The following is a 22,885-nucleotide window of genomic DNA, read 5'->3' on the forward strand; positions in this document are numbered from 1 at the left end:
ACCCAAACCTATCTACTTCTTTTGTGTCTGGACCCTTTCCCTTCACATGTTCTGAGAGTTACATTGAGAGTTTAAGAGTTACTTACATTGTTGCACACATAAATAGTTTGTTACTTTTTACTAGTAAACAGTATTCCTCATATGAATATACCATATTTGTTTATCTATTCTCTTATTGATGGGCATTTTTTTCTAGTTTCTTGCTATTATGAATAAAGCACCTATAAAAATTATACAAGGCATTTGTGGACAATGCTTCACTTCTCTTGAGTAAATATCTTGGTATAAAGTTGCTGTTGAGTTTCTAAGAAACTACCAGTTGTACAAGTAGTTGTACCATATTATGTTCTTGCCAGCAATATATGAAAATTCTAATCACTTCACATCCTTGCCAGCATTTAGTGGTGTCATCAGTCTTTTTAATTTTAGCCACACAAAGTGGTTATGGCTGTGAAATGGTGTCTCACTGGGGTTTTAACATGCACTTCCTTGTCAACAAATGATGTTGAGCACTTTTTTGTGTGTGTCCTTTTTTCTCATGTATCTTCTTTTGTGAAGGATCTGTTGAGATCTGTGGCAGACTTTTTTCCCTCCCCCAAATAATAATAACAAAAATAGCCATAACAATATGGGAGCATAACATATGTTTATCATATAATGCCATCATGACATTCTTCCTTTTTTTAAAAGATTTTATTTATTTGACAGACAGAGATCACAAGTAGGCAGAGTGGCAGGCAGAGAGAGAGAAGGAAGCAGACTCCATGCTGAGCATAAAGCCCGATGAGGCGCTTGATCCCAGGACCCTGAGATCATGACCTGAACTGAAGGTAGAGTCTTAACCCACTGAGCCACCCAGGCACTCTCCTTCATGACATTCTTGTCATCAGGTAGCAAAGCGTATGTCACTTCATTTTAAAAATGGGTAAAGCTTAATGACTGCCTTGGTTGCTAAAGCATGGCAGAAGTGTTGCTATATGACTTCAGAGGCTAGATTACGACGAAAGTCTATATGCTTTATATCTCTAAGGATGTTCTGCCTGAAAGCTAGCCATCATGCAGTTAGAAAATCCAAGTCGCTTTGTGGAGGGGTCCATGTGGAAAGGTACTGATAAACAATACCAATTTGCATCATGTGAGTGCACCATCTTGGAAGTAGATACTCTAGCCCCATTTGAACTGCCTTAGCCATTGCTAAGTGGAAAAGAGATAAGCCATCTGCCCTGAGCTTTACTCAGGTTACAGATTCATAAGCAAAATGTATGGTTGTTATTGTACTGAGCCACTTAGTTATGGAATGATTTGTTATTCAGTGTTAAAACAGATTTTAGTTCCTACACAACACAAACTAAAACATTTGACACTGGCTTGTGATTGAATGGTGAGAGAACAGCAAAGGATATTAGTATAATCCTGAGGACCTCAAGCAGAAGCTCAAGAGAATCTAGAAGCTTGTCAGTGATGGTTTAAAGCAATGTGCAGAAAACATTGTTAGAAGCTAAAGGAAAGGGAATCTTAATAATGTATTAATGTGGTGTGTGGCAAATATGATCATCTAAAGTAACATGGAAAATGGGAAGTTTACCAAATTTACCAAATAAACTCCATGAGCAGTTTATCAGGGGTCAGCAAACTTTTTCTTAGAGGGTCAGATAGTAAATATTTTAGGCTTTCAAGATACATGGTCTCTGTTACAACTACTGAACTGTGCCATTATTGTGTGAAAACAGCCATGGAAAATACACAAAAAAATGTGCATGACTGTGTTACAATAAAACTTTATTTACAAGAATAGATGCCATTTCACAGGCACAGTCTGCTGACCCCTCCTCATATAGCCCAAGAGATGGCCAGGCAGAATATTGAAATACTCACCTTATGTATTCTTGTTGCCTACGATAAAATGGGAGAGGAGAGAAATGAGTTAAAGAATGAACTCTTAAATAAAAGGAGCCAAAACTTCTGGATTTCAAAATAAAACTGTTTCTCATTCTCAGCCTGTCCAGATGGCAAAAGATCCTCACAGTGAGAAAAAATTTCAGAGCAAAGATCAAACCCCAGGAAATACTTTAAGATCCATTGCTAAGATCTCAGTAAGATTGAAGGGATGCTTCACAAAATCTTTTAAATAGGGGAAAATAACAACAACAACAACAACAAATATGTATGAAGCCATGAGCTCTGGCAAATCATTTCCAGGAAGCAGTTAGTTGGCCCTAATCAAGAAAGTGGCAACATAGATCTGGCTAGATTTCCAAATTGCTGTTGACCAGTGACTGCCAGGGAGCTCCCATTCTTCTTCACTTTGAATGTGTCTGTAGCATCTATTCCATTATTTTTTGTCTCTTCCACCAATATATGTGGGATATGTAGGAGGCAGATAATTTGCATCTTTTGTTTACAGATCTTTGTATTGAAAGAAATCATATGTAAGAAGTTAAAACAAATTAGCTTTATCTTTACCAGTATCTCATTTAGATGACAATATCCTGGACTTGCAATGGAGCTCGATAAGGCAATGTATGAGATATTTGAAGAGGTTTTTTTGAAGGTGGTGAGTAATTTTAGCTGTGAAAGGAATATAAAAAATTTGTAGGTAGAGTGTGGGCTGTGGTAGTTTTAAAAGGTAGTCTCCAAATTCTTTCATACTTCTTTCATTAAGTGACAGTTTCTATAGCCTCTACTATTGCATCTCGGCTCTGTGATTGTTAGACCAATCTACTATGGCAGCCTCATAAGAAGGGGCCTTACCAAGAGAAGTACCTCACAGCCTGTGCAGGACTTCTCGCTTTGTGTGGGAAGATCTTTCCCTGTTTCAGATTCAACATGTACTCCTTTGTTCTACTTAACTGTGTCACACAGCTCCTGGCTAATCCCAATGCTGTATCTGTCCACTATGGGGAGAAGAAAGGGCCCTTCTGATGCAACACAAAAAGCGTGTAGGCAGGCTAATCGCCCTGCATTGGCTGTGGGAGGGACCCATCAGCAATGGGTTATAGATAACTATTACAGAAGCAAGCTCTGTCTCTTCTCTATATGAGTGCTTGGCAACTCTGACACCAAGATGCAGTGGGCAGAAGTGTTCAGATTTCTACTCCTGACAATAGACAACAGATGCCATTTGCTCCCCATTCCAACTTTTAAGCCAAGACCTTAGTAACCTACAGCTTCCACTTTCTCTTGGGATGTGTTTTCTTGGAACCCAAACACTCTGCTATGAGGAAGCCAAGCAGACACATGAACAGGATATGTGCAATGTGTTATGGACAACAGCCCCTGATTAGATACCTTAGGTAATTTCCATCTAGAAACCAGTTCTATACATTTAAATAAACAATGCTTTAGATGATTCTGACCTCCAGGCAAGGAGTTACCCTGCATCTTCGTGCCATCTGTGTTATTGCTGCATAAAGCAGATATATGCTAGCCCCTCTGAGCCTTGCTTAAACTGAAGATTTGTGAGCAAATAAATTATAGTCTTTGTTTTAAGTCATTAAGTTTAGTATGGCTCATTGTTCAGTGAAAGACAATTGGAATAGTTCTTTGCTCATTTTTAACTGGATTGCTTTTTTTTTCTTTTTTTTTTTTTTAAGCAAATCCATTTGTAAGCAACCTTCATATTCAGGATAGAAGGCTTTGTCAGCTATATGTATTAAAAATATTTTTTTCTAAGCCTGTGACTTCCCTTTTACATTTTTTAATGATTAGTTTGGTCAGCAGACATTTTTAATTTTGATGTGGTACAATTTATTCTTTCTTTCTTTTGTGGTTAATCCTTTCTTTGTCATCTTGAATAAAGTAGTAGCTACTAGGAGTTTACGAAGTTTGTCCCTCCCCCCCACCCCAAGAAGCTTAATGATTTTAGCTTTTACAGTTAAGGTCTATGATCCATCTGGATTATGTGTGTGGGGGCAAGACAATGAGGTAAATGTTTAAATTTTCTATATGTGATCCAGTTATTCCTCCATAATTTGCTAAAAAAGATTTTCTTCTCCAATTGAATTACTTTGGCACTTTTTGTTAAAAATCAGTTAACTCTCTCTTCTGTTCCACTGATCACTTTGCTTTTATGCTGATATGATTAATGTGGTCTCATAGAAAGTCTTGAAATCAGATAGTAAAGTTCTTCCAACTTGTTTTTTTCTTTAAAGATTTTATTTATTTATTTGACAGAGAGAGAGAGAACACAAGAAGGAAAGTAGCAGGCAGAGGGAGAAGCAGGCTTGCTTCTGAGCAAGGAGCCAGATGCAGGACTCTATCCCAGGACCCTGGGATCATGACCTGAGCCAAAAGCAGATGGTTAACTGAATGAGCTACCCAGGCACCCCCCAACTTGGCTCTTATTTAAAAAATATTTTGCCCATCCAAGATCTTTTATATTTTAACATCTTTAATTTGAATTTGTAACTAGACTGATGTATTTAACTTTGTGAAAAAATAATTCAGTGCTTTGGTTATGTGATAAAAATATTTAGATAAGACAAATTACTTTTATTGCAATTTGAAATTGATAAGAAAAACTTGGAGTACTTGAAAACAAAATAAGATTGGTTCTTGAATTTCTACAATAGGGCTTATTAGAATATTGATGGACATTGAATTGCATCTTAAAATCGAGGGAGAGAATTGTTATCTTAACAACAGTTTTCTAATCCAAGACCATGGTTCATTGCTCCATTTTTTCAGATCTTTATTCTCATGAATGTTTTATAGTTTTCAATGTGCAGTGGTTTAACAGCTCTTGTTAAATGAAATCCTAAGCATTTTATATATTTTTTATATTACTTTAAATGGATTTTTAAATTTTCCTTTCCAATGTATTGCCTCCAGCATAAAAAAAAAATACTACAGCTGATTTTTCTACATTGATTTCGTATCCTATGACCTTATTAAAATTATTTCCGAGTTCTATGAGCCTGTTTTTTTTAGATTTCTTAAAATTTTCTATGTAAATAATTATGGCATCTGATGATACAGAGTTTCAATTCTTCCTTCTTAAGTTTATGGGTATGATTTCTTCATCTTACCTTATGATGTTGGTAAGAACCACCAACACAATATTGAATGGATATGGTGAAGGGAGGTCTCACTCCTCTTTTTCTAGATCTTAGGGGGGGGGAATCTTCATTATTTTGCTACTAAATATGATGGGCTAAGATATTTTTGTAGGTGCTCTGTATTAGATTGAGGAAATTTTCTTTGATTCCAGGTTTCATAAATGTGTTTTAAATGTCGTTCAATGTTTTGGCTGCATTTATTGAGATATATTTTTCTTCTTTGTTTTCTTAATATAGTGAATTACACTGACTGATTTTTTTCCTGTTAAACCAAGTTTGCATTCCTGGGAGAAATCCTACTAACTCATAATTATTACTTTTATATATTACTGAATTATTTTTGCTACTATTAAAATTTTTGGTCACTATGTTCATGAGGGATAATGGATTCTAGATTTTCTAGTGTCTGTCAAGTTTTGGCAACAGAGCTCAGTAGGCCTCATAAAACAAATTTGGATATGTTCTTTCCTTCTGTATATTTTTTAAAGAGTTTGTGGAAGATTGATGTTATTTTTCATTAAATATTTTGTAGGAAGCATCACTGAAACCATCTGGATCTAAAATTTTATTTATGGGAAAATTCTTGAAAACAGGCTTAATTATTTAATAGATACATAAAGCTATTTACATTCTTTATTTTTAAAAAAAGTCTTGAAAACTTCTGTCTTTTAAAAAATTGTTCATTTTTCCAGCTTGTCAAATTTATTGACGTGTCTCATAATATTCCTTTATTATCTGTTTAATGTCTGAAGGACCTATAGAGATTACCTCTCTGTCATTATTGCTCTTAGTAATTTGTGTTTTCTCCCCACTCCAGCTTCCAACCAATCCTGCTAGTGTTTTTTCAGTTCTATTGATCTTAAGGAGCCAATTATCATCTTTGTTAATCTTCTCTATTGTTTGCTTTTTTTACATTTCATTCTTTTTTCTCTTGTTTTTCCTTTGAGTTAATTTACTCTTTAGTTTGTCACTTATTATACCAATTTTAAACTTTTCTCATTTTCTAAAGACACACCCTAAATATATTGATATAGTGCATTTTATTATCTGGTTAACAATATTTTCAGAAACTTTGTGATTCTTCTTTGATCCCTGGGTTATTTAAAAGTATGTTGTTTAAATTCAAAATACTTGGAATGAGGTTAGATATCTTATATTACTGAACTTTAGTAATATTGTTAACAGATTTTAGTTTTTTTTCTGTTCAGAGCATATCTGAATGATTGCATTATTTTGTAATGCATTGACATTTGTTTTATGGCTCAGCATATGATTTGATGTAGTGAACATTCTATGTCCATGTGAAAATAATGTGTATTCTGTAGTTCTTGGGTATTCTATAAATGTTAGTGAGTTGAAAGTAGTTAATAATATTATAAAATTTTTGTCTCATTTCAGATTTTTTTTCTTGCCTACCAATTGATAAGAGTTGAGTAATAAAATTTCCATCTATGATTGTGGATTAATGTATATTTTTCTTTTATGTCACTTTTAATTCTATTATTATGTAATATCTTTATTTATGTTGCTCTTTCTTGTGAAATAATTTTGTCCAATATTAATATAGCCATGTCAGCTTTTGTATGCTTACTATTTGCACAATGCATCTTTTTCCACCTTTTTATTTTCAATATATCTGGATTTTAAATTTAAAATGAACTTCTTGAAAACATATTTTAGTTAGGGTTTTTTCCCCCATTTTATATTTTCTTGAAAATTTCAATAACCCAGTAAAACAAATACTTTTATGAATACTTTAGCAATGGGGAAACTAAGATGGAAAACATTTAGAAGTTTGACTTACTTAAACAATTCTAGTTTCTAATACTATGCTATTTGAATGAGGTAACTAAGACCATTTGATTTATCAGAAGTGATTTTGGCCTATAACAGTAACCAGAGTAGAGGTTAGTGAAAAATGTTTTAGGACTTATTAGCAGCCTTCTGTACTTAGTTTCAACTCTAACTCTGTTAAAATGACCATTACACCTAACCTCAACCTATCTTTTGAGCTCTGATTTATATTTATAATACATTTTTGGATATTCCTATTTAGATATATCATAGACATCACAAGTAAATAATTCTGCTTCTTAAATTTCTTTTGTCCATAAAATCAATGAGATTTTTTTCTTGTTTTGATTTAAAAAATTGTCAAACTCCACCAACCAAAGTCTTTGTTTCTTATTTATTCCTTCTACCTAATTAGTCACCAATTTTTTTCCTTCTACTTAAAATAGTTCTTGCACCAATTTCTGCTTTTTTGAAATATTAGATCTAACCTTCTTAGTGGTAAAGTACTTTTCGACGGTGTTGTAATTGGCCTCCTGCTTCAGCCACATTCCCCAACAAAAATCACAGTGATAACCAATTTAACCAGATATATAAATCTTTTTGCAGCTCTGACAGAAAAAATGTTCACACTCTTAACCCTCCCTTGTTTGCATGATAATGGCTAAGTTTGGCAGAAACCAATTATTTTCACCGTTGCCCAAATTTGCCATGGCATCTATCACACTTTCATGTATTTGCTCTTACTGACTAGGGTATTCTTTCTGATTTCTTCTTGGCCATAAACTCCTAACTACTGCCTATCTATCTATCCAACTATCATCTATCACCTAACCATCTGTCTGTCCAAATACCTAGCCAGCTACTCAGCTATGTATCTATCTAAATGTCTATTCTTTGAATCCCAATACAAATGGAATTCAAAGTTCATTGCAGTTAGTTGCTTCCTCCTCACTATTCTCTGTTCTTTATTTTGACATCATAGATGTTTTAATTTCTTCTTCCATCATGACTTTAACATAACAATCTTTAGTATATGCTTAAAATATTGAATATCAGACACATTTTTTAAAAAAGATTTTATTTATTTATTTGACAGACAGAGATCACAAGTAGGCAGGGAGGCAGGCAGAGAGAGAGAGGGAGAAGCTGACCCCTGCCATGCAGAAAGCCCTATGTGGGGTTCCATCCCAGGGTCCTGGGATCATGACCTAAGCCGAAGGCAGAGGCTTAACTCATTGAGCCACCCAGATGCCCCCAGACACATTTTAACTATCACCATAATTATAATATAAAGCAAAGGCTACTTTTAATATAAGTATTCATATGATATCTTGTATGTTTATGTATTAGTAAGAGGGTCAAAGGGTTAGACCATGCAATGACTAATTTTATAGTTTGCAATAACTTGTAATTTTAGAATACTTTTTTTGAGTGAATTTATATCCACATCATGTGGAAAAAAATTATGTGCCAGAAAGAACTAATCTCCCAGGTCTGTCATAGTAATTTGTATTCATTTCACCTTTATATTGTAAATACATTTTTTGAGGTTTCCAAATATATACTGTGAATTATTTGAGAGAAGAAATCGCCAGTTTCGTTTATCTCGGTCTTATTTATCCTTCGTCACATTGACTAGCACATAGTAGGCTTTCAACAATAAATAGATACAGATTTTTTAAAAGCCTACGACTAGGGAAACCAGACTGAAAAGACTGTATGACATAAAACCATAAAAAGATGAGTTTCTTTTAATAGTTTATTTTAGAGATGGGCCACTGAGTTGAACAGACCTGGTGGAATAAAGGAGCTTGGGAAATAAGACAGATCTATGTGAAGAATCTCATTAAATGTTTAATCAAAATTTCATGATCTGTGTAGGGAATTGAACAGACTCCCTGAGAAGTCATAAAATTAATTTGAAAGGGAATTAAAAATGGAGACTCATAGTGCTGTGTAAGTGATTTCGTGTCTTATAAAGCTCCCTAAATGTGTTTATGAGCTGAGCATCCTGTCCCAAGCTCATGAAATAGGAAACGATGCATCAGTCTTCGTATCTCTTGGTATTTGAAATGCTTGGAATTATTCTCTCATACTCTTGGCCATCTCAAAGGAAACAACACAGAAGTGTATGTTTGGGTCACACTTTAATTTTCCAGAAGACTAAAACATTCAGGCACTATCTACCCAGATGCAAATCTCGTTTGCTTTTTCTTTGATCACAAAGAGTTCATTCTTCTGGGCCTGGGTCCACCGTAATGGGCAGTCTGAGAAGGTGTGCTGAAATGCTGAGAGGATTTCAGCATTTGCTCCACATTTATTATCTCTTCTGACTGTCAACTTTAATTCCTGGTAGAGATCACCATGTAAATTTCGCTAGCTTGTTTTCTTTCTTCATTAATAGTGAGTAGAAATAATAAAATGCTAAGTAAGATTGTACAAATATAGTGCTTGTGTCTCCATGTGTAAATTCTTTAAATTCTACCATTTTGGACTACAGAAAATATATTATGGAAAAAACTAATGAGTGTACACAGAAGACTTACTCCAGAAAATTGAACAAATGAATGTCAATATAAAATAAATGACACTATATGTTAAAGTAGCAATGTTTAAATGTTAAAAAGTTGTCATATTTAGAATGAGTATCCAGTCATATGGTTTCACTTACTTTTGGAGCACAAGGAATAACACAGAGGACATTAGGAGAAAGAAAGGAAAAGTGAAACAGGGGAAATCAGAGGGGGAGATGAACTATGAGAGACTGTGGACCTGAAAAACTAACTGAGGATTTTGGAGGGGCTGGGAGTGGGGGATTGGGTGAACCTGATGATGGGTACTAAAGAGGGCACTTATTGCATGGAGCACTGGGTGTGGTGCATGAACAATGCATCTTGGGACACTGAAAAGATAAAATAAAATTAAGAGTTCAAAAAAATTAGTATTCACATAACTAAAATGATTATTACACACGTTTGATAATATAACCAAGATTTCAAAAATTGACATGTGATATAAATGCTAAAGAATAGTTAATTAGGAACAAAGTCAGGACTTTTAAAAATACTTTAAAATTTGACTATGAGATGATGACCACAGGTTTTTAGGCTTTTCTTCCTTTAGATGTAAAGGTGTAGTTGAAAGCAAAATATGTGTTAATATTTTTTTTTAAGATTTTATTTATTTATTTGACAGACATCACAAGTAGGCAGAGAGGCAGGCAGAGAGAGAGGGAGAAGCAGGCTCCCTGCTGAGCAGAGAGCCATGTGTTAATATTTTAATTAGAATTATATTTAAAGAAGTGGACATTATAATTTAGAATTTATATCCAATGCATATTTCTTAATAAAGAGACAGATATTTCCATGGACCAGTCATTGTGTATTATAGCTTCCTTAGTAGCAAGAAAAAGATGATCACACTTTCATGATTACTAAAGTAAACTTGACATTAGACACTGGGGATTTAAATCAAAGTAACTGATAATGGTTGAAACTAGCCAAAGTTACAGGTAAAGAAAAATGAAGAAGTCAGGTATGAGCAAACCCCTCAAAACCCATTAAATGGAAAGACGGAGTCAAGATGGCGGAGAAGTAGCAGGCTGAGACTACTTCAGGTAGCGGGAGATCAGCTAAATAGCTTATCTAAAGATTGCAAACACCTACAGATCCAACGGGAGATCGAAGAGAAGAAGAACAGCAATTCTAGAAACAGAAAATCAACCACTATCTGAAAGGCAGGACTGGCGGAGAAGTGAATCCAAAGCGACTGGAAGATAGACCGCGGGGGGAGGGGCTGGCTCCCGGCGAGCGGCGGAGCAACGGAGCACAAAATCAGGACTTTTAAAAGTCTGTTCTGCTGAGGGACATCATTCCAGAGGCTTAACTGGGGTGAAGCCTGGGCGGGGTCAGCGCGGCCTCAGGTCCCTCAGGGTCACAGAAGGACCGGGGGTGTCTGAGTGTCGCAGAGCTTACCGGTATTAGAACGGGGAAGCCGGCTACAGAGACAGAGCCGAGGAGTGACTCTCAGCTCGGGGTTGCCTTGAACCGGTCGCAGGCTCGGTCAGCTCGGAGCGCGGCCGGAGGCCAGGGTGGCGGGAGTCATTGGGCGCTGTTCACTGAGGGTGCACTGAAGAGTGGGGCCCTGGGCTCTCGGCTCCTCCGGGCTGGAGACCGGGAGGCCGCCATCTTCATTCCCGTCTTCCGGAACTCTATGGAAAGCACTCAGGGAACAAAAGCTCTGGAAAGCAAACCCAGCAAACCCGAGCGGATTACTCAGCCCGGCCCCGGGTAAGGGCGGTTCAACTCCGCCTGGGGCAAAGACGCTTGAGAATCACTACAACAGGCCCCTCCCCCAGAAGATCAACGGGAAACCCAGCCAGGACCAAGTTCACCTACCAAGGAGTGCAGTTTCAATACCAAGGAGAGCGGCAGAATTCCAGAGGAGAAGAAAGCAAAGCATGGAATTCATGGCTTTCTCCCCATGATTTTTTAGCCTTGCAGTTAATTTAATTTTTTTTTCTTTTTCAATTTTTTTTCTTTTTCTCTTCTTCTGCTAAATTTTTTTAACTTTTACCGTTTTCTTTTTTAACGTTTTTTAAATAGTTTATCTAATATATATATATATATATATATATATATATATATATATATATATATTTTTCCTCTTTTTATATTTTTTCTTTATCGGCTTTCTTTTTTTAATAGTTTCTTTTTTTTTCTCTTTTTTCTTTCTGAACCCCTTTTTATCCCCTTTCTCCCCCCTCACGATTTGGGATCTCTTCTGATTTGGCTAAAGCATATTTTCCTGGGGTTGTTGCCACCCTTTTAGTATTTTACTTGCTCCTTCATATACTCTTATCTGGACAAAATGACAAGGCGGAAAAATTCACAACAAAAAAAAGAACAAGAGGCAGTACCAAAGGCTAGGGACCTAATCAATACAGACATTGGTAATATGTCAGATCTAGAGTTCAGAATGACGATTCTCAAGGTTCTAGCCGGGCTTGAAAAAGGCATGGAAGATATTAAAGCAACCCTCTCGGGAAATATAAAAGCCCTTTCTGGAGAAATAAAAGAACTAAAATCGAACCAAGTTGAAATCAAAAAAGCTATTAATGAGGTGCAATAAAAAATGGAAGCTCTCGCTGCTAGGATAAATGAGGCAGAAGAAAGAATTAGCGATATAGAAGACCAATAAAGAAGCTGAGCAAAAGAGGGACAAACAGCTACTGGACCACGAGGAGAGAATTCGAGAGATAAGTGACACCATAAGACGAAACAACATTAGAATAATTGGGATTCCAGAAGAAGAGGAAACAGAGAGGGGAGCAGAAGGTATGTTGAAGAGAATTATTGGAGAGAATTTCCCCAATATGGCAAAGGGAACAAGCATCAAAATCCAGGAGGTTCAGAGAACCCCCCTCAAAATCAATAAGAATAGGTCCACACCCCGTCACCTAATAGTAAAATTTACAAGTCTTAGTGACAAAGAAAAGATCCTGAAAGCAGTCCGGGAAAAGAAGTCTGTAACGTACAAAGGTAAAAATATTAGATTGGCAGCAGACTTATCCACAGAGACCTGGCAGGCCAGAAAGATCTGGCATGATATATTCAGAGTATTAATGAGAAAAACATGCAGCCAAGAATACTATATCCAGCTAGGCTATCATTGAAAATAGAAGGAGAGATTAAAAGCTTCCAGGACAAACAAAAACTGAAAGAATTTGCAAATACCAGACCAGCTCTACAGGAAATATTGAAAGGGGTCCTCTAAGCAAAGAGAGACCCTAAAAGTAGCAGATCAGAAAGAAACAGAGACAATATACAATAACAGTCATCTTACAGGCAATACAATGGCACTAAATTCATATCTCTCAATACTTACCCTGAATGTTAATGGGCTAAATGCCCCAATCAAAAGACACAGGGTATCAGAATGGATAAAAAAACAAAACCCATCTATATGTTGCACAAGAAACTCATCTTAAACCCGAAGACACCTCCAGGTTTAAAGTGAGGGGGTGGAAAAGAATTTACCATGCTAATGGACATCAGAAGAAAGCAGGAGTGGCAATCCTTATATCAGATCAATTAGATTTTAAGCCAAAGACTATAATAAGAGATGAGGAAGGACACTATATCATACTCAAAGGAACTGTCCAACAAGAAGATCTAACAATTTTAAATATCTATGCCCCTAACATGGGAGCTGCCAACTATATAAACCAATTAATAACAAAATCAAAGAAACACATCAACAATAATACAATAATAGTAGGGAACTTTAACACTCCCCTCACTGAAATGGACAGATCATCCAAGCAAAAGATCAACAAGGAAATAAAGGCCTTGAATGACACACTGGACCAGATGGATATCACAGATATATTCAGAACATTTCATCCCAAAGCAACAGAATACACATTCTTCTCTAGTGCACATGGAACATTCCCCAGAATAGATCACATTCTTGGTCCTAAATCAAGTCTCAACCGGTATCAAAAGATTGGGATCATTCCCTGCATATTTTCAGACCACAATGCTCTAAAGCTAGAACTCAATAACAAGAGGAAATTTGGAAAGAACCCAAATACATGGAGACTAAACAGCATCCTTCTAAAGAATGAATGGGTCAACCAGGAAATTAAAGAAGAATTGAAAAAATTCATGGAAACAAATGATAATGAAAACACAACAGTTCAGAATCTGTGGGACACAACAAAGGCAGTCCTGAGAGGAAAATATATAGCAGTACAAGCCTTTCTCAAGAAACAAGAAAGGTCTCAGGTACACAACCTAATCCTACACCTAAAAGAGCTGGACAAAGAACAAGAAAGAAACCCTAAACCCAGCAGGAGAAGAGAAATCATAAAGATCAGAGCAGAAATCAATGAAATAGAAACCAAAAAAACAATAGAACAAATCAACGAAACTAGGAGCTGGTTCTTTGAAAGAATTAATAAGATTGATAAACCCCTGGCCAGACTTATCAAAAAGAAAAGAGAAAGGACCCAAATAAATAAAATCATGAATGAAAGAGGAGAAATCACAACGAACACCAAAGAAATACAGACAATTATAAGAACATACTATGAGCATCTCTATGCCAACAAATTTGACAATCTGGAAGAAATGGATGCATTCCTAGAGACATATAAACTACCACAACTGAACCAGGAAGAAATAGAAAGCCTGAACAGACCCATAACCAGTAAGGAGATTGAAATAGTCATCAAAAATCTCCAAACAAACAAAAGCCCAGGGCCAGACGGCTTCCCGGGGGAATTCTACCAAACATTTAAAGAAGAACTAATTCCTATTCTCCTGAAACTGTTCCAAAAAATAGAAATGGAAGGAAAACTTCCAAACTCATTTTATGAGGCCATCATCACCTTGATCCCAAAACCAGACAAGGATCCCATCAAAAAGAGAACTACAGACCAATATCCTTGATGAACACAGATGCAAAAATTCTCGCCAAAATACTAGCCAATAGGATTCAACAGTAAAAGGATTATTCACCACGAGGCAAGTGGGATTTATTCCAGGGCTGCAAGGTTGGTTCAACATCCGCAAATCAATCAATGTGATACAACACATTAATAAAAGAAAGAACAAGAACCATATGATACTCTCCATAGATGCTGAAAAAGCATTTGACAAAGGACAGCATCCCTTCCTGATCAAAACTCTTCAAAGTGTAGGGATAGACGGCACATACCTCAATATTATCAAAGCCATCTATGAAAAACCCACCGCAAATATCATTCTCAATGGAGAAAAACTGAAAGCTTTTCCGCTAAGGTCAGGAACACGGCAGGGATGTCCGTTATCACCACTGCTATTCAACATAGTACTAGAAGTCCTAGCCTCAGCAATCAGACAACAAAAGGAAATTAAAGGCATCCAAATCGGCAAAGAAGAAGTCAAACTATCACTCTTCGCAGATGATATGATACTCTATGTGGAAAACCCAAAAGACTCCACTCCAAAACTGCTAGAACTTGTACAGGAATTCAGTAAAGTGTCAGGATATGAAATCAATGCACAGAAATCAGTTGCATTTCTCTACACCAACAACAAGACAGAAGAAAGAGAAATTAAGGAGTCAATCCCATTTGCAATTGCACCCAAAACTATAAGATACCTAGGAATAAACCTAACCAAAGAGACTAAGAATCTATACACAGAAAACTATAAAGTACTCATGAAAGAAATTGAGGAAGACACAAAGAAATGGAAAAATGTTCCATGCTCCTGGATTGGAAGAATAAATATTGTGAAAATGTCTATGCTACCTAAAGCAATCTACCCATTTAATGCAATTCCTATCAAAGTACCATCCATTTTTTTCAAAGAAATGGAACAAATAATCCTAAAATTTATACGGAACCAGAAAAGACCTCGAATAGCCAAAGGAATATTGAAAAAGGAAGCCAAAGTTGGTGGCATCACAATTCCGGACTTCAAGCTCTATTACAAAGCTGTCATCATCAAGACAGCATGGTACTGGCACAAAAACAGACACATAGATCAATGGAACAGAATAGAGAGCCCAGAAATACACCCTCAACTCTATGGTCAACTCATCTTTGACAAAGCAGGAAAGAATGTCCACTGGAAAAAAGACAGCCTCTTCAATAAATGGTGTTGGGAAAATTGGACAGCCACATGCAGAAAAATGAAATTGGATCATTTCCTTACACCACACACGAAAATAGACTCAAAATGGATGAAGGATCTCAATGTGAGAAAGGAATCCATCCAAATCCTTGAGGAGAACACAGGCAGCAACCTCTTCGACCTCAGCCGCAGCAACATCTTCCTAGGAACATCACCAAAGGCAAGGGAAGCAAGAGCAAAAATGAACTATTGGGATTTTATCAAGATCAAAAGCTTTTGCACAGCAAAGGAAACAGTGAACAAAACCAAAAGACAACTGACAGAATGGGAGAAGATATTTGCAAATGACATATCAGATAAAGGGCTAGTGTCCAAAATCTATAAAGAACTTAGCAAACTCAACACCCAAAAAACAAATAATCCAATCAAGACACAAGACATGAACAGACATTTCTGCAAAGAAGACATCCAGATGGCCAACAGACACCTGAAAAAGTGCTCCATATCACTCTGCATCAGGGAAATCAAATCAAAACCACCATGAGATATCACCTCACACCAGTCAGAATGGCTAAAATTAACAAGTCAGGAAATGACAGATGCTGGCGAGGATGTGGAGAAAGTGGAACCCTCCTACACTGTTGGTGGGAATGCAAGCTGGTGCAACCACTCTGGAAAACAGCTTGGAGGTTCCTAAAAATGTTGAAAATAGAACTACCCTATGACCCAGCAATTGCACTGCTGGGTATTTATCCTAAAGATACAAACGTAGTGATCCGAAGGGGCACGTGCACCCGAATGTTTATAGCAGCAATGTCTACAATAGCCAAACTATGGAAAGAACCTAGATGTCCATCAACAGACGAATGGATAAAGAAGATGTGGTATATATACACAAGGGAATACTATGCAGCCATCTAAAGAAATGAAATCTTGCCATTTGCGACGACGTGGATGGAACTAGAGGGTATCATGCTTAGCGAAATAAGTCAATCGGAGAAAGACAACTATCATATGATCTCCCTGATATGAGGGAGAGGAGATTCAACATGGGGGGTTGAGGGGGTAGGAGAAGAGTAAATGAAACAAGATGGGATTGGGAGGGAGACAAACCATAAGTGACTCTTAATCTCACAAAACAAACTGAGGGTTGATGGGGGGAGGGGGGTTGGGAGAGGGGGGGTGGGGTTATGGATATTGGGGAGGGTATGTGCTATGGTGAGTGCTGTGAAGTGTGTAAACCTGGCGATTCGCAGACCTGTACCCCTGGGGATAAAAATATATGTTTATAAAAAATAAAAAAATAAAAAAATAAAAAAAAACATTAAATGTCCAAAAAAAGAATAGACAGTTTACTATGTTAATGTATTACAGAACTGCAAAGGAGTGCAAGTTACCTGAGACTGAAGGTAGCTGGGAGTCATCAGAATTCTTCAGCAATTTCCAAGAAGCATATTCTAAAAACTTTTTGGGGGTGGGGACTGAAGACCACTAATGTAACCAATTAGTCTACCTGGTTTTCCTATAGAAGGAGAAGGTGAAAGATTTGATCCAAACTTTTCAATGTCCTCACTCTAGGAAATAATCTAGAAGGAAGATTCAGAAAATTCAGAAAGCACACAAAAATAAAATTAAAAATTATCCAAAAGAAAAAATGTAATTTAAAAGAGAAATAAAAAAGTAAACACCATTCCTCAAACGGATATCAGATCCATGCTCTCAAATTACATATCACGTATCACACATGCTCTCAGGTCCTTCTAAAGCAACCCAGAATAACTGAGCTTTTTCTCTATTTACTGATGAAGATATTGAAGTTCAGAGAGTTTAAGTAACTCGGCCAATATCATGAGACTAATAAGTGTCAAGGTTTGAATTCAAGCCTAGATATGTCTGACTCAAAAGCACATTCATTACCTAAAGAATAATCAGGAAAAGTATCTGTTTTAATCTTGATATTGAAAAGATTTAGTGTGGTAGGTGGTGATTCTTTTACTCAAAGAAGCAGTTACCTAGTAAATTTTTTATAACCACCTAATATGGCTTTTTATTTTACTATATGAAAGAGATGATGGAGAGAAACACTAAACAATTCAAACCTATTGATCACACCTTGCTTTGCCTGATGCACAAAGTTGCATATAAATGAAGTCTTTCAAGAAACCAGGAGCATATTTAATAGTTTCAAAGTTTGGGGTAGGGAAATAAAATATAACTGAACAAAAACTTTATTTTAATGACTTCTTTTTGAAAGAGAAAGGAAGAAAAATAAATAATGGATTATGTGGATAGTAGCAAAAAAAATAGAAGGGAAAGAACTATTTGACACACTAAATAGTACTTTATGGTAATAAAAAGATGGAATTATTCCGTGGGAGATACTGCCTAGTATTTTCATTAATACCCAGGTTTTCATTTTTCTTGACACATCATTAAATTATATTCTAAATTCCTTTCATCAGGGACCATGTGATGATTTTTCTCCAATGGAATGTGAATAAAGTAATACATGTCTAGATTAATGTGATTAAAAATGGAACACTCTTTCTATTCACTCATCTATCAACCTGACACTGAAGACCCACTTGAGTATTCCAAGGCCCTAAGGAATGGTCAGACCCCTTCATCGAAGTAGGCTGGTCCATAAATGATCATGGGGAGTGGAGTCTCTGTTGACATTAGGCTACAAAACAAAACAAAACAAACAAAAAAAACTTTTATTGTATTTAGTCACTGAGATTTTTGAGGTTGTTATTCCAGTTAGTCTGCTCTGCATGCCATCAAATAGATGGCATGTACTTTATTCTTAACAACTAACTATGCTGATTACTGATACTACTAGTAAACAACTAGCTAAGCTGATTATTGTTTTAAGCTGAATTTGAATTAGAGAAAGATAATACACTAATAAAACAATCCAATGAAAATGTATGGAAAAACAATATTGAAGACTGCCCACTAATTCTCAGGATAAAATAACAGAAGACCCATGAGGAGCATTTGTTTTGAGATGACTATACATCAGGATACAGGTATTCAACAAAGTAAACTTGAAATTATAGAAGGAGGTATATATTGTCTCACAAGTATCAGTAGGACATGGTGGATGGACCACTTGACTACACTATGAAAATAGAAAAGAAATCTGTATTTATGGGACTAAACTGATTAGAAGGGGTGGCCCCCTTGGGTGTGTAAGAAGGTATACCTGCTCCTTCTTCTCCAATCTTTGCTTAGACCTGAAGGTTCTGTCTGTCCCTCCGACTTCCAGTTCCATCCTACAGTCTGAACTAATGGTGCCAATTTTTTCCCCACCAGATGGAGTCAACCTTGGTTTACTACAAGGAGAATTATATAATGAACTTCTGTTTGTCTCATCCCCACCCAGGGTCAGTCCTAAAATTTGGGTGGATCACACTATGTCACACTGGGTCATTTCAGCCTGACCCGATATCTTCCTGCTTACTTTTTTTGGGTAAGAATCTCACTGAGCACATAACTAAGTCTCCTCCAAGTTATAGCATTCATCTGTAGGGGGAATCATGAGGTTATTGTGGTAGTATGCACATGGAGGTTATTTGAGTGAAAACAAAGGCTGGAAAACAAAAGCACTAGCAACCGCTCTTGCGGGAGTTAACATATTAAACCAATCGGTTGAGTTGGATGATGAGATTAAAGCAGAGGGATAGAGGCATGTAGCTAATATACAGAAGAGACAAAAAAATGTATTGAAGCCCTTATACAGAAAGATGTCTTTTGGAAACCTCATTCCATTTAAAGAAAAAACCCTGAAACCTTACTGACTTTTCTCACTAATAGATTCGTTTTCTAGAAGGTGATGGAAGCAACTATAGAGATTGCTACTTTGAAAATCATTGCAAGAAAAAATGAAGAGGTGATTTTTGGTGTTTAAATATTGGCAAAAAATCAAAAGAAGATTATATGTATAAGCTATAGGCTGATGTATACACTGACCTTTAGGAAAGCAGTTTCAAATATTCATAAAAAAACCCATAAGTCTATGTTCAGCAACTTAAAAGAAAAGCCTAATTCAAAAAGGACAGGACTCTCTAAGAAAATGAATTCTGATAATTCAATCATAAATAATCCCCTCAAAAAGAAAAAAGAAGGTGACTTTTAAAGAAATCAGTGTAGTTCTACGGGGAGTTATCTAGGAATGCACAAAGGACAGGAGAAGAGGCACATTTCAAAGGAAGAATACAAAGAAGTATTCTAACCAGAAAATTCATTACAAAAATATTAAAACTCAGAATAAGGTAGGGTTTATGAAATATACTGAGGACAACAAAAATAACAACAACAAATGTCTATTTTTCTGCTTTGAGTGAAAAAAGACCATAAGGAAGGATTAATTTTGGCTCTGATGTGATGTTAAAAGGAAGAAAGGAGAACAAGCCAAAGTTTCTTTCACTTCTACTTTCCATATGAAAGACAATGATCCTCAAAGTGTCTGCGGTAAAACTTTGCCAAGAAGAAATTAGGCTCAAAGTAGGCAAAGGAGAGGTTAAACCTACGTTTACTGATATCTACTGTATGCCATGCATTTATTCAGCAATTACTTTTTTGTAAGTTTACTGCACGTATTTATATGGATTCTGGGTATATAGCAAAGAATATATTAAATAAGTGCCTGAGATCAAGAAGCTTTGATCACCATTGGAATTTTATATGCACGCAGGCTTTTAAATTTTATAGAATATAGGGATTTAAAAGGTATCATTACTTTTACAAAAAAGGAAACCAAAGCTAAAAGAAGGTCATTAAATTGCTCAAGGTCATATTGCAACTTAGTATAGACACTAGAATAAGAATCTAATACCAACAGGTATTTTCTACTTTCTACTATGTCACTCTTTTTTTAGTAGAGTGTCAAAATTCATATAAGTTACACCCTAGAGGGCAAAGCTAACTATGAGTTATGGTCCTAGAATATCTGCTAGCATCCTACAAAATCTATACTATAAATGAAGGCCAAGGCATATTTAGAAAAATTTTAGATGCAAACAATTATAAAGAACAGCTAATACACTGTATTTCTGAATAAAAGCAGCTTAGTTTTGATAAGTCAAATAAACAACATGAAGTTTAACAGAGAAAATATAAAATCTTGGACTTTAAAAATTAAATATTAAAAAATAAAAATAAAAAATAAATATTAACAAGAAGGGAAATATGTGGCTTAACATTTCTTTATATTAAAAAAGTTCCAGAAGATTTTAATTATTCAAATCCAAGTATAGACAACAGTTTAAAATGGCTTTTTATAAAGATTAATGCCCTCTCAGCATCATTTCTGTTCATCGGCATGACCACACAAAGTGTATTTTAAATAATACACTGCCATATTAAAGTCCACCCAAAAGAGATCCATACCAAGAGTGGAAAAATCAATGCATATTTTAACCCCTTCTTTATCTCCAGTGCCTAGGTGTGGGTCTAAGACAAAATTGGTGACCAGTAAATACGTGTTGAATAACAAATTGTGGACACCAAGTAACAAGAGGCATAGTTGAAGGAACCGGAAAGTTTCATCTAAAGGAAAGAAGGTTTTATAGGGCAGTAACTGCTGTCCTTAAGTAAGGGAAGTTTTATCATGTAAAAGATAAATGAGCTGTTTTCTAGTAGATTCAGAGGAAGTTAAACATGTTCCCTCTCTTCCCCCTGCTGTGGTAAAATGAAACCTTTGAAATGATTAGGGGTATCCAAAAATGGAAGATAGCCTTTCCGATTGATGGCATTAGGGGCCTGTACCAAGGCTTCAATGTGTCTGTGCAGGGTATTATCATCTACCGAGCCGCCTACTTCGGTATCTATGACACCGCCAAGGGAATGCTTCCAGACCCCAAGAATACTCACATCTCCATCAGCTGGATGATCGCACAGTCTGTCACAGCGGTTGCTGGGTTGACTTCCTATCCATTTGACACTGTTCGCCGCCGAATGATGATGCAGTCTGGGCGCAAAGGGACTGACATCATGTACACAGGCACAGTGGATTGCTGGAGGAAGATCGCACGCGATGAAGGCGCCAAAGCGTTTTTCAAGGGGGCGTGGTCCAATGTTCTCCGCGGCATGGGTGGTGCTTTCGTGCTGGTCTTGTATGATGAAATCAAGAAGTTCACATAAGTTATTTCGGAGCCTTCTCCCCCTCCCCCCCTCCGCCCCGGAACAGGCATGTTGTATGATAGAACATATCCTGAGCATTCTTGACAGACTGTTGGCTGTCTGTTTATCGATGGCAACTTTCACTGGTTGCCATACTGAATATTTCAGTATTCCGAGTGGGAGCTCCCTATTACTGCATGTGTTAAGGAAATATCATGAAATTTAAGACAGAAGGTGGACAGGTGTCCACCGTAACAGTTCGAATGGACATATCTCTCTGACTTTATGTATGAATGTTGTTGGACTTTGTTTCTTTATTGTTTTGTGAAGTTTCTTATTTTCTAAGTTCACAAAGTCCTAAAAGTATTTCAGGGTTAGCTTTGGAATGCTTCCTCTAAAGAACATTAGATGTAGTGTTTAAACCTTCTCACGTTCAAAATGGGTTACTGCTTTAGTTGATAACTAAAACAGAAAGAAAATTAAGGGGACAAAAACAGTGCCTTTACTTTCAGAAAAGTATTTGGAGCTAAAATGGATAACTTTGAATGGAAGTGGAAGTTACAAACAATGAGATTGTACTTTGAGAGAAGTGAAGTGTCACAGTGAACTTCGCCTACTGCTAGAGCTTCAAGAAGGCAGGGTGTGGCCTTCCCTATGCTGCCCCTGCTCCCTCTGCTTTCATCACAGCCCTTGCAGCATCTCGTAATCACCAGCAATTCTTCCATGCTCTTCTCTTCCCCAGGAGGCTCTCAGCAACGTGGGGCAGACATGATTTGCATCTGACCCATCATAACATCCCGAGCAGCTAACAAAGTGTTAACGTATTAAATTCAATGAACATTTGTTGAGTAATATATATGGATAGATTGTGGAATCCTTACCTTTTTAAAATCCAATATCATGTTTTAGATGGTGTATTTTTATTCTTGTAATAGTGTAGCAAGTGCTTTACTGGAAAGATGCTGAAACATATATACCTCCAATGGTAGTGAACCCCATTTAAAGATCTGCTCTTTTGATTTTAAAACATATTTATTTATCAATAATTAGATTATTCTCTATTACTATATTATAAAACAGCTAACTTTAAAACTCATTATTTTTGACTTTCATTTCATTGTTGTAATCAAAAGAAGGGTCTGGATGGCTCCTAGCACAGAGCAGTGCTCACTATATGAAGCAAAAGAAACCCACATTCACCCATTCACCAAACACTTGCTAAGATACTGTGCTAAGATGATGAGGATAGAAAAATGAATGGGGCACAGCACCTACTTTTGGAAG

General features: G+C 36.4%; 1 protein-coding gene across 1 annotated transcript in view; it reads left to right on the forward strand.

The window, feature by feature from the left end:
* Positions 1-21,747, forward strand: part of LOC125094113 (ADP/ATP translocase 2-like) — a 422,319-nt gene extending 400,572 nt beyond the window's left edge. Inside the window, 1 exon segment of the mRNA XM_047719835.1 lies at positions 21,216-21,747. Coding sequence (XP_047575791.1) covers positions 21,216-21,622 — 407 coding nt within the window. The 3' untranslated portion in view covers positions 21,623-21,747.
* The last annotated feature ends 1,138 nt before the right edge of the window (positions 21,748-22,885 follow it).

The sequence above is a fragment of the Lutra lutra genome, chromosome 2 (genome assembly GCF_902655055.1).
Source record: "Lutra lutra chromosome 2, mLutLut1.2, whole genome shotgun sequence".
Classification (NCBI taxonomy): Eukaryota; Metazoa; Chordata; class Mammalia; order Carnivora; family Mustelidae; genus Lutra; species Lutra lutra.